The following is a 13,411-nucleotide window of genomic DNA, read 5'->3' as shown; positions in this document are numbered from 1 at the left end:
TTATGATTATATTTTAATTTAAATAAAGTAGAGCTATTTCTCTTCTAAAACAGTACAAATTGTTTCATTTTGCCAATCTAAATTAAATAATAAGGTTGAGAAAACACTCTTTGAAAAGGGCACCACTTTCTTTGTTCATCCTTCCTAAAAAAAAAAAAATGAATGAATGAAATGATTACTTGGAACATTTTCTTAGCTGAAGTATTTGCATTTTTTTCCAACTGCATACTATTCTAATGGCTCTTCAGGTACTGTATTGTAATAATGCAGTTGTATATACAATGGCATTGCAACGAAAATCATATTGGAAGAGTGAGATTTCATGCACTATTTTAGAAAAATCAACATATGGGGAAAGTTAGGCTTGCTTTTATGTATATATGTGTGTGTGCGTGCATGTGTGTATAGGGTCTGATTTTCCTCTTTCACATGTTTTACAAGGATGCAAGTCTCTTGACTTAATTGGAGTTACTCTTACTTTATCTAGGCACGAGAACATACTCAGGCTTATCTCTGTACACTAGAGCACTATCTGACTCTGAATCTGCACAGAAATTTTATATATACACACACACACACGTGTATGTATAAACTAACTATATATTACTATAAACTAACAGTATATTATAGTGTGTGTGTGTACACACACACACACTATAATATACTGTTAATTTAACTTAAAAATGCCTACTCTTGAAATGCATTATGTAAAAACAGAAAATTCCTTAATAAAAAAATTCACATTTAAAACGACTCTCTACTGAGTACCTTTATTTACAACAAAAAATAAATGTGTATAGCAATACTGGTAGGGATAATGTTTTTTGCATGCAAGGATCTTACACTAATTTTTTTGTTTACATTTTTATTACACACAGTTGTATACATGACAATGTAAATCAATTTTAAGATGCTTTTAATATACTCAAGAAATTAAAGAAACATTGGCAATTGTAACGAAATCTGAGTTAGGAACATTTACATTCTAGTGATTTTTTAAGAATTGTACAAGTGGCAAGAAATAATTTTTGTGAGCAAAACACTATGTCCGTGTATTCTGCATTCCCACAGCATTAGTTCTGGTAAGGAATAAAAATCCTGAAAAAAAATAAAACAGTAGTTGTTAATACAGTTATATGACGTGATTCTACATAAAAGATACTCAAATACTGAATCATAGTATTGGTAAAGGAAATCTTTCATGTACCTCTCCAAACTTTTTCAACTAGCTAACATGTTTGGGGTCCAATCCTGAAGTCCTTACTTGGTTTCAATGTGAGTTCTGTCTTTGTAAGGACCTCTAGATTTAGGCAAAGGTCTGTTCTCTTCTCAGTATACACATGCAACTTTCCTTGATGATAATTGGATTTGTAGTGAAGTTCTACTCAGAAAAATAATTATAAAAATGACATTGTGGGGTTTCCTGTTCATTCTTCTTTAACGATTTCTGGATTAAATTTTCACAGATTACAATTCTGAAGTCTCCCCTCCCTGAACAGTCACTGGCACTATCTCTACAAACTTGACTTTCAGGTTCCAGGTTAAGTTGGATTTGGTCTGGTTCATATATTGTCACTAGTAAGTAGTAACTTTCCAAACTGTCCATAGATTTTGGGTTCCTCAAATTTTTAACTGAGACACCTATGGCCTTATTCTTAGGCTACCACTTGGAGCAGGGGATGTGATTCCCAGGTCAAGCTGACATACTCAGCACTAGCTCTCATTAGCTAGTGTACTAAAAAATAGTAGTGTAGCAGTGGTAGCATGGGCTCCTCACCCCGAGTATGTATCCATCATGTTCAGGTGGGTTCATACTTGGGGCAGCCAGCCTGTGCTAGTCACTGCCCATGCTACCACAGCTACCCTATTTTTAGTGTGCTAGCCTGATGACAGCTAGCACCAAGTATGTCTGCTTGAGCTAGGAATCACACCCGCAGTTCCAAGTGTAGACATAACCTTAGAGATACTAAGCATCTGAAGATCCCATTGACTTCAATTTGTGATGTGGATGCTCAGCAATTCTGAAAATCAGGCTATAGGGATCTCAATTTGGTTACCCTAAAGTGGTGGCACCCAAATGAGTGGACATTTTTTGAAGATGTGGACCCTGGATTATTTATATAAAGGAAGCAGGATTTGGATGTGCATCTTGATTAAAAATATGAAATAAATACCTTTTCAGCGGAAACCTGCTGATCTCCTTCCATTGCGTGGCTAGAAAACAACAAATATTTCGTAAGAAATTAACACTGTAAAACCATACAGGGTTTAAAGAAGGTCCCAGAGTAATCCTGTATCAACTGCATTTTCCAAATCCCTTGAGTTATACCATATCTTTTACAAGATTATTTCTCAGTTAAAATTAGGATAATGATTATTAAAGACAGACTGAAACGAACACTTATCTATGCTTTTCAACTTCTGAAAACTGTTTGTACAGCAAATTTACAACTGTTAAAAACGGAGGGCCAGACTGTGCCCAGTTCTGTTTGAGTTTGTAAAGGGGGAGGAGAAGAGGGCACAAGGAGCTCCTTTCCATTCTTTCCTCCCCTTTCCATTTTCACACAGCTCTCATCATGGTTATCCAGACCTTTGTTACCTCATGGCTAGATTATTGCAATGCACTGCAAATGGGACTAAACCTTTGCTATTCGTCTAGTATTGCCAATGCAGAATACACAGACCCACAACATATAGTACTTTACACTTGTGTTCTCTGATCAGTGATTGATCTGGGTTAACTGTAAGGTGTTGTTTTGACCTTTAAAACCTTGAATGGTTTGGGTTTTATCTATTGGAGAGCCTGCCCGGTCTTCCTCCTCATGCGTTACAGGTACAGTTCAGGTCCTATGAGACACTTGAGTTGAAAGTCCTCTATAAATGGAAAGGGGTTTGCAGCAGGGAATTATCAATGAGGCATCATTGGCTTTGGAATTCGCTTCCCTACTTAGTCCTCTAGAATTTGAATTTGGTAGTGGCACGACTACACAGCCACGTTAAAGCGCTGCCACAGCAGCACTTTAACGTTGCTAGTGACAACATACCCTAAGAGATTACAATTTAAGTCCTAGTGGTACCACACTTGTGAATACATGGGCCAAAGTCATGTGTAGTATATCAGAGTTGGCAGGGTCTCATTTACTTTACACTGCCCTGTTAATTGCTTTCTTGCTAAATCCTTTTCACCCTTCCAGTGGTGTACATTTCACTAATTTTGCATACTCAATGAGGGGCTGATTCAGCTTCCATTAAAGTCAATGGAACAACGGCCATTGACTGTAACAGGAGCTGGTTCAGACCCAGAATGACCACCTTTTATCTGACATGTAAAGTAAACCACTGTTTATGTTACCCTTGAATTTTATTTGGCCCTTTCAGTTAATCATAACTCTCTAACTCCAAGCTTCATACTAGAGAAATGTAATACAAAACGTGTACCATTTGCCAGGCAGCTTCATATTTAAATACGAAAAAAAAATGAAGATTTTACCCAACGAAAGCCAGGAAAGTCAATATTAAGGAAGACTTGTCAACCTTAACTTAATTCATTATGTTAAGAAACAGAAAAAATGTTTAACAGCTTAATTTTAGGATGGACTAAGTGTATTTTGATGAGGTATTTTTTACACCCACTTTGCTGAAGTGCAAATGACAAGACAAAATACAAGCAAAGTGGAAAAATCAGGACGATTGTGTATCTTGTTGCAATACAAACTACTGGTGTATATCTGTCTCCTGGCACGGCATGTATTACATGTAACATGTAGAAATACTATTTTGAAGAAAGTTTTTATTTACCAGGTAGACAAGGATGACTTATGTCTGTCTGCATGAGCTCTCAATCCTTATTAGTTCAAGGATTATACATGATAATTGATAGTTTATTAAGAAACAGCATGGGAACATATCCATTCAGCACACATTAAGACAGCATGCCAAAACTTCTTATTGTATTTTTGGTGGAAAAGTTTTAGAAAATCAGTTTTAGACACAATCTCAGAATATCCATTTTAGTAGATTAAAAACATTTTTCAATTGGTCTGTAGGACAAAATGTTCTCATGTCAAGGCACTGACACACACTTCTGTCAAGGGTAAATATTTACAATCCAATTACTATCTAATCCTGAAAAGTGCCTAGCTCTGACAACACCTATTGGATTTTTATTTAATATTTCATTTGCAGTAGCACCCAAAGGCTCTAGCCAAGCCCTGTTTTGCTAGTCACTGTACAAACACATTCCCTGCCCTGTAGAATTTACCTATAGAGCTCAATAGAAGTAGCAAGTGCAAAGCACCTCTAAATATGGTAGGTGTTTATAATAGGAATGCAGATAGATCCTTTATTATAATGAGTGCTGCAAAGGAAACAAGCTCCCCTGGCTCTCACATAGGGGCGGCTCCAGGCCCCAGCACGCCAAGCGCGTGCTTGGGGCGGTATGCCACAGGGGGCGCTCTGCCGGTCGCCGGGAGGGCGGCAGGCAGGCTGCCCTCGGCGGCATGTCTACGGAGGGTCCGCTGGTCCCGCGGCTTCGGTGGAGCTGCGGGACCAGCGGATCCTCTGCAGGCATGCCTGCGGGAGATCCACCGAAGCCGCGGGACCAGCGGACCCTCCGCAGGAACGCCTGCAGGAGGTCCACCGGAGCCGTGGGACCGGCGAGCGGCAGAGCACCCCCCGTGGCGTGCCGCCGTGCTTGGGGCGGTGAAATGTCTAGAGCCGCCCCTGCTCTCACAGATGATGAATACTGTACTTTTTGCAACTTAACAATCAGTTTGAAAAAAATAACAACAACCATACCCTGAACAAAAAGTAGCCCCTGCTTTGAATCCCTCCAGGTCCTTGAAATTCCTCCTGAAACAACAATGCATTTCAAAACACACAAACTTGAATAACCCAACTGATAAAGAAAATTGTCCAAATACAATAATACCCAGAACTCACCAAGGAAAAAATAAAATTCTATGCTATTTGTATTAATTTCATTTCAACATTGAGATGGAAAGAGAAGGTTTCTAGCAGTTTCCCTTTAATACACATGAGGCTGTCTGTATACATAATACAACCATTATACAGTATCACTGTATCCTCTGATCCCCTAATAGGCATACTTTATGTATAATTCTCTCCTTCTTAAACAATACAAGAGAACGCATCTTCAGAAATAATTTTGACAAGGAATAACCTTTTAACACTTGAGGGCCAAATTTTGTTTCCAGTTTTGACTCAGTTGGGTCAGAATTGTTTTAGAAATACACCAACATAGCTGAGCAGAATTCGGCTTTGACTTTCCAAGTTGCAGCACTCATATTTGTAACTGTGCTTGGGGACAGCTTGAGAATTTCTCAGAATTCATGGGCTTAAGGACTCCTCTCCTTTCCACATCTAGCTGCAAAGCAAAAGGGAGTTGTGACCTCTGAACCTGTTCATGACCCACAAGTTGAGAACCAATGATCTAATCAACTATATAGTAAGGAAGATTGATGAACAAACAAATTTCATTTTGTCATATTAAGCCCAGTCCTGAAATCCCTCCAGACATGGAATTCCCTTTGGCTTCACTGAAAGTTCCATGTATAGAGAATTTGTAGGTTTCATGACCCATGGGTCTGAAAATCAGGTCCGATTTATGCGAGTGACCCTGCTCCAACCCTCCACCTGGTAGCCTTCTGACATCTGCTTACCTAGGACCACAAAGCCCAGCCCCAGTTTGAGGCTCTGCCTGAGGTTCTATTGGCGGAGCCCTAGAACAGCTGATTGGCCCACTGGCTCATTTTAAGTCAGCAGCAGGAACAGGAAGTTGTCTGAACAATGGGGCTTCAGCTCCCCTGGCTTAACTTCCTGGCATTCCAACTTGGCTTGACTCCTGGCATCTGACTTGTGGTTCCTGACCTCCAGTTGTCTCCTGCCTCTGACTCCTTGGCATCCTGACCCAACCTGACTCTCGGTTGTATCTCCAGTTTGTCTCCTGCTTCTGATCTCCTGATCTAGCTAACTCTTGACTTTTGTCTTGTGACTGTGGAATCCTATGCTCACTATTAGATCTGGCTAACTACTATCTGGCCGTGACAGGAGAACTAAGCTCAATATTTGTAGAGTCCATTTTGAAAGCCGATATTTCACGAAGATGTTTGTTGTTAACATTAATCCAATCAAAGTTCAAGACAAAATGGTTCAAACTTTATGCTTATCACAACACCCTTATATCTAGATTCATCCATTTATCATGAACTCTCTCAACCACCACTGGTATCTCCTCATTAACAACTGTCTCTTCATCAGGGTATCACAGATTACAATCAGTCAGAATTCTCCAATAGAAAACCATGTTTTGTTAGCTCCTAATGTCAGTAGAAGTCTATAACAGCACTTAGAGGATCCCTTTGATCAGGATGGCCTCATGCATCTCCAACCATAGGACTCCCCAAATCCCAGGAACTTCTCCAAGAAAGTAAATTGTACATAATTTTCAAGTCTTGTAAAGCATGGTAGGACCCTGTTTTACTTGTCACAGAGTACACCATCATCACCATGGACAAGTCATGCTTTGACTTGTAGGGATTGCCTGTATGATTTTCTTTACATCATATGCTTCTTTCTAGAATTATATATATTTATACCAACTATACCAGTTTTTATTTGAAAAGACTAAAAGAACAGTGTTTAAAGTGGTTTCTCTGGTTTGCTTATATATATTATGTGAGATGTGCTACCAGAATGCATGTTACATTAGATTTAGAGGAAAGAAAAAGGAAAGAAATACTGAAAGATGGAAAGCTGTAAAATAATTAAATACATAGAAATACAATAGATACCAGTATCAAGTCACCTCTATTTCCCTCCATCTTGTTTGAGAGGTACATTCTTTAAAGGGACCAGCAGTCTATAAGTTGCTAGCAAATGGGGAAGGAGAAGAAAGATGCAATGGGGGTAAATACAGTAGAGGGCCAATGAATGAAAGTGTTGTCACAGAACTTAACAGTGTAAATAAGCTTGCACTGTTAATAGGTTCAGCAAGAGTACTAAGTTTTCAGGAGGAGGTGATACTTTTTATTAATCTGTATGTACATACTATCAAACAGCAATAATTAAAATCATAACTTGCAGAGAATAGATAAAACAACGATAAAATAATTAACAAAAAAGATCAAATAGTTGTTAAAGTGATGTGTTCTTTACCACTTAGTGCAGCCTGCATGAGTGCATCAGCTCTCAGCTTGACTATACAGAGTTGTTCTCTATAGGAGTTTTCAGGAATTTCTGCTTGACAGCTCCCATTTAAAATCGATGTTCACTGAGTTGCAGATGCATGGACATTCAGCAGCATGGCTGTTTTTTTCATCAACTGGTTGTAGTTGATCAGATACATCCACTCAAAATAAGTATCCCAAGGCATCAGTGCACAACAGAGGAATGCAGCAAACAGGCTCATCCTACATGATGTTCTCCAACAACTCTGACTCCTGATCATAAATACAATAATTCCAAGCAACACTTCATTGTCACTTAACACCTGGATCCTGCTGTAGAATACATCTCTTTGCTATATGGTCCTTATTTAGAAGTTGACTGGGTTGTCCAGTGTTCTTCAGGTGTATTCTGCAGAAAAGGTCCTTTCAAATGTCTGTGTTCCCTGCCAGTCTAAGAGAGGATAACTTCTTAAAACGTAGTATCCTCCACGGGAAATCTTTTGTTCTTGCATATTAATGAGTGTCCTTGAATAGAACAGTTGTGCTAAAGTAAATATTGAGGGAAAAGGCCAAAAGAGGACTCAGCAGTATACCTCAGCTATGCTTCCCCAAGATGGTATGCACGTCATGATTTTCCTGAGCTTTTCATAAAGCTTCCTGTAGACAATGCTGTTGCTACATCATCTTCCTTAATACCATACCATTCTACTACACCTCAGGGCTATAATCTATATAATAAATGTCATACTATGGCTATTAGAGAAATCCAAAGTAACTGTACCTACAAAGTACAGATTCATCACACAGAGATCTTGTTTACAAACTGAAATTGCACTAGTTAAACTTCAACAGGTTTTAACCCAATTTCATGTAACTGATGCAAACTCTTGTGTGGACACTTTTTCAGTTTATGGGTGCCTTATTTCAGTGTAGCTTAAACCTGTTTCAAACTGACTTAAGCTAAAGTAAAATAATGCCCCCTTAAACCAAACTACATGTGTGCAACAGGGTTTTGCACCAGTTTAGCTAAATCTGTTTAAAGAAAAAAAAAAAATCACACTTTAGGGGCTCGTCCGTACCGAGCAGCAATACGCACTGTGTGGTTGCGATTTTAAAAGTGCAGTAACATGTTGTGCATTAATTAGTCCATGTAGACCATGCTGGTGTGCACTAAAAGTTCTTTATTGCCCTTTAAAATAGTACTGTTGCAAAGGTCTCAAAAGACCAGTATAATATAAAATAAAAATAAATATATAATATAATTAATATAACATTAAATGCTACAGTTCACCCCCCATCCCATCTTCCCTCAACAGAAAAGCTGTGCCGATATTTAATATAATCCAAGTATTAGACATCCTTTTCTGAAGCTATTTTGGTGGTGGCACCTTCTGGTTTTTGTTTCCGCTATGACCACATTCTTAGTCTTCTTTCCTAGAAATATCTAGTGTCCATAGTCCTCTGATTTTTTCTTAGAAATGGTGGCAACATAGGTTGTAATAAGTGGAGATCTGATCAGAAGCTCTCAGTGAACTGAGAGCTTATGTAGTGTTCCAGACAGGAAAATGAGTTGGATAAAATCTCTCCAACACCTCCTTTCTGCAGCATTTCCATTTAAGAAAATGGACTCTACTGTAAGTACAAGCCCTTTGCTACATGAGGTTTCCAATTCCAGTCTTGTTCTGGTTTCTGAACTGAAACTGGCAGAATTGAAATTGCTCCATATCCTAAAATGCCCATTGGATGTAGGACCTTTTCCAGTGAGCACTGAGAAGTTAAAATAATTACTGCAAAGCAGAGCATACATAAGGAAAGAGTCTCATAGACTCATAGAATTGAAGGTGTAAGGAGCAGTTCTGGGCCCAGGTGACGCTGTCCTCCTGAACACTCCAGCTGGAGAAAGGAGCTTAAGAATGGAGCCAAACAACTGAGATGGGGGAATAGGACAGATCTGCCCTGAGAGCTCCTGACCCATGCTGCCACAGAAGTCTCTGCTTAGGAGGAAGAGACTACCACTTGAGACCTGCTGAGCTGAAGGTTCAGTTACCCTGTTTTTTTCCTTTGATATTTTAAAATGGACCGTGAGGCTGGTAGGAAGTGGCCCAGGAATTTCCTGGTTTCTGACATTGTTTGCCTCTCACAGGGCTCTGGGTCAGAGCCTAGTGGAGTGGGAGGGCCCTGCCCCCCTACCAAACATCCTTGCCATAGAATAGACTAGACTCATAGAATATCAGGGTTGGAAGAGACCTCAGGAGGTCATCTAGTCCAACCCCCTGTTCAAAGCAAGCCCAGTCCCAGGCAGATTTTTGCCCAGATCCCTAAATGGCCCCCTCAAGGATTGAACTCACAACCCTGGGTTTAGCAGGCCAATGGTCAAACCACTGAGCTATCCCTCCTCCCTTTATGTCCCATAAAGGGACATAAACCTTATTTCCTCTCCCAGGAGTAAAGAGACGATAGAGATACTGAAATCCTCATGACAAGGTTGAGCTACCTATAGGGACTAAGAGATAGACTGAGGGTCCTTCCCTGTCATTAGTAGGGTGACCATACGTCCCATTTTGGCAGGGACAGTCCCTTTTTAAAGCCCTGTCCCAGCCATCCTGACTCCCCCACTCCCTCAAAAGTGAGCATTTGTCTCATTTGCTCTTGCTGACTTGATCAGTTGCCAAAAGAAAACGGACAAATGCCCACTAGGGAATGCCACTGGTAATCCTGGCCCTATCACATTACCAATAAATAATTAAATCAAAAGTCATTAAATGTGGTATCACTTTGCATTTTTTGCCTTATGAATAATGTTTCAGAAAAATGCATGGCAATGTCCCCCTTTCTAAGGGGCAGTAACACAATGGAGACCAAGTTAGAAAAGGACATCTGAATTGGAGGAGCAATGGCCTGTTAATGATCACACTTACACTACTTAACATTGGCTTAAGTAAGAGGAGAATCAATCTCCAAGATTGACTCACCATCCTTTCTCTGAACATGGTATTTAGACAATAACTATAGACAGAGCTTTAAAATGTTAAAATCCTCTGCTACAGGAAATCCAGAGTAGACACAACCTGAGATTTACAGAGCTGTATCTGTAATTCCCAGGAAATAGTTACTGTGGAAGATTAAGTACAGCACTCTTGAAAGAGATATATACAACATAGTTCACTGCTTTAAAATGTTAACATTATAGTCCTGCCAAGAAGAGAAATGCATATCTTTTTCCAATTCATGGAGATCTATTAGGAAAGGTATGAGGCTTTGTATAGTAAAGTTAGCATTTTAAGATACTTTTATAGCATGTTGAAAAAGTTATGGAATTTTACAAAACATGAAATCTTCTGCAGTTTTCTAGGGAGTACAGACCAAGTTATTTCTTGTTAGATTTTTAAAATCTAACTTTATTGTCTAATATTAATTCTTGTTTTGGTTCTAGTTGTTAGTCCAGATTCCATTTGAATTCCATTATGCCACCTGAGTCAGACATAATACATCTCTTTACTCCATTTTTCTGCTTCCCCCATCAATCTGATGATTTTACAGCATTTTTTTTTGTTTTCTGTTTTGACACATTTCCAAAAATTTTCATTTGTAGTTCACGTTTCCAAACAACTGATGAAGACATTTAAAATAATCAGAATTCTCTTAGATTAGGTGATTTATTATATATTAATAGCTTTCTCTTCCCTGCTTCTTAAAAATTGTTCACTCTGATGAGAGTCTTCCATATACTTTAAAAGGTCACTGCATTAGAATATCATACAAATTGTTTTTTTATCTTTTTCTTGCTAGAAGGCAACTGAGTATTAAAGTAGTTTTTGTACATCTTCAGTGTATCCTCTCTAGATCTTTTGGGAAAAAAGCAAATGGAGCTGATGTTCTTAGAGCCAAAATATCAAATGGGCAAGGATATAAATACAAACATTTTATTAAGAGAGCAGACTTTTCATAATCGGTGGTAGAGTGTGCTTCCCAGTTGTCTGAATTCTTTGTCGTGACATATCTGTGAGTAGCAAAACTATGCACAAACTGAAGTGTATGATCCACAAAGCGACAGCTTTATAAAGAAGAGAAACAGAAATGTTCATAGATAATTCTGTATAAAGAATGAATATAAATGAATAGCATATTTCACCCCAAATGTAAGGCACTCATGCTTAATACTGCTATGAGTGTTTTGATGCATTAAGTATCAGAGAGGTAGCCGTGTTAGTCTGGTTCTGTAAAAGCAGCAAAGAATCCTGTGGCACCTTTTATAGACTAACAGATGTTTTGCAGCATGAGCTTTCGTGGGTGAATGCCCACTTCGTCGGATGCATTAAGATACTTTGAGATGCTTCTTTTAAAAAAGGAAGAAAAAAAAATCTGTTTTTAAGCTCACTCTTCCCCAATCACTTCCTCCTCATTTTCAAGCCTCTCATGCAGAATCTACATCAGATGCTGAGAACAGAGTTGTCTCATTTGTAAGTTGGAAAGCTAGCCAGGAACAAGTTTATCACAGGCATTTTTGAAGCTCCCCCGGATGAAATATATTGTCTCTCCAAAGACCTAAAAACTCTGAAGAGGAATGTGCCCTCCAGAATGCAATTGACTGTTCCCAGTGGAGTCTACAACTTTGATAAGGCCTCCAATTTTTGAATTTGTATTAAACTTCAAGGGAAAATGACAACTATGCATAGTTACAGTACAGTGTTCCAATTAGTCCACAGAAAAAGGAAATATGCTGACAAAAGTGTTTGAGATTTTATTTCCTGTCTGAACTGCATTTTTAATTATGATGGTGTTTTCTAAAGTGTGTATGTCTAAATATAGAGTGTAGCCAGGGAAGTGAGAGTGGCACGAGGGGCTAGCCCTCCTGCCTAGTCCCTTGGATGGATATGTACTCAGGCAGCTAGCCCCCTCCCATGGGAAGCACACTCCCATGTATAGACATACCCTAAGTTATGCATGGCCTTCTGGGTCTCAGAAACTCTGAAAATGCCACAAATGCTGTCTGTGCATCAGAGATGCATCCTGGGAAAAGGCCAGCTTACTTCATAAGGCCATAAAGAAAAAACTCCATCCAAGACAGTCCTGAAGATGGGGAACTTGTGTTAATATATGCTCTTCCTATGATGGACCTAATCACATCAGCCACACCTTCAGGGGCTCGTTCACCTGCACATCTACCGATGTGATATATGGCATCATGTGCCAGCAATGCCCTTCTGCCATGTACATTGGCCAAACCGGACAGTCTCTATGCAAAAGAATAAATGGACACAAATCAGACATCAAGAATTGTAACATTCAAAAACCAGTAGGAGAGCACTTCAATCTCCCTAGACACTCTATAACAGACTTAAAAGTGGCAATTCTTCAACAAAAAAACTTCAAAAACAGACTTCAACAAGAAACAGCAGAACTGGAATTAATTTGCAAACTGGACACCATCAAATTAAGTCTGAATAAAGACTGGGAGTGGATGGGTCACTACAAAATGTAATTTTCCCTCTGCTGATACTCACACCTTCTTATCAACTGTTGAGAATAGACCACTTCTACCTTAATTGAATTGGCCTCATTAGCACTGACCCCCCCACTTGGTAAGGCAACTCCCATCTTTTCATGTGCTGTGATATAGCTACTGCTTACTGTATTTTTCACTCCATGCATCTGATGAAGTGGGTTTTAGACCACGAAAGCTTATGCCCAAATACATTTGTTAGTCTCTAAGGTGCCACAAGGACTCCTTGTTGTTTTTCCTGATACAGACTAACACTGCTACCACTCTGGAACCTGTCAAAATCTCTAAAGCTAAGTACATGAGTACGTGTTTGCAGGTTTGGGATCTAAATTGGTAACAAAAATAATATGACAATGTGCCCAACAGAAACAATTTTACAACATTCCCAGAGGATATATACAGAGTTCAGAGATATGCAAGAATTAAAGGGCCTGATTCAGCAAGGTGCTGACTGCTGATGTGCTCAATTGGCTTCATTAGGATTTGAGAATTCCCAGTAACTTTCATGATAGAACCCATCTACACATTTGTGACTGGCTAAGCTGCCCCCTTAAGGATAGTGGTGCCTTTAAGAGCCACCACCCCTTTAAGATGTTGAGATGTCTGATAGGCAAAGACCAAGGAGGCTTTGGGGTAGAGGAAATGGTCCCTGGAATAAGTAGTGTTTAGAAAGAATCCCATTACTGTCTCTTTAAGGTCCCAGGAGCCTTGCAGAGTGGGT

At 39.2% G+C, this 13,411-nt stretch overlaps 1 protein-coding gene across 1 annotated transcript in view; it reads right to left on the bottom strand.

Moving 5' to 3' along the window:
- Window positions 1-756: 756 nt before the first annotated feature.
- The window catches only part of NMU (neuromedin U), a 35,402-nt gene continuing 22,747 nt past the window's right edge, over window positions 757-13,411 (bottom strand). The window contains 3 exon segments of the mRNA XM_039539449.1: window positions 757-1,098; window positions 2,175-2,214; window positions 4,798-4,851. Coding sequence (XP_039395383.1) covers window positions 2,179-2,214; window positions 4,798-4,851 — 90 coding nt within the window. The 3' untranslated portion in view covers window positions 757-1,098; window positions 2,175-2,178.

This window comes from Mauremys reevesii, linkage group 5, assembly GCF_016161935.1.
Source record: "Mauremys reevesii isolate NIE-2019 linkage group 5, ASM1616193v1, whole genome shotgun sequence".
Classification (NCBI taxonomy): domain Eukaryota; kingdom Metazoa; phylum Chordata; order Testudines; family Geoemydidae; genus Mauremys; species Mauremys reevesii.
This window is presented reverse-complemented; position numbering and strand designations above follow the sequence as displayed.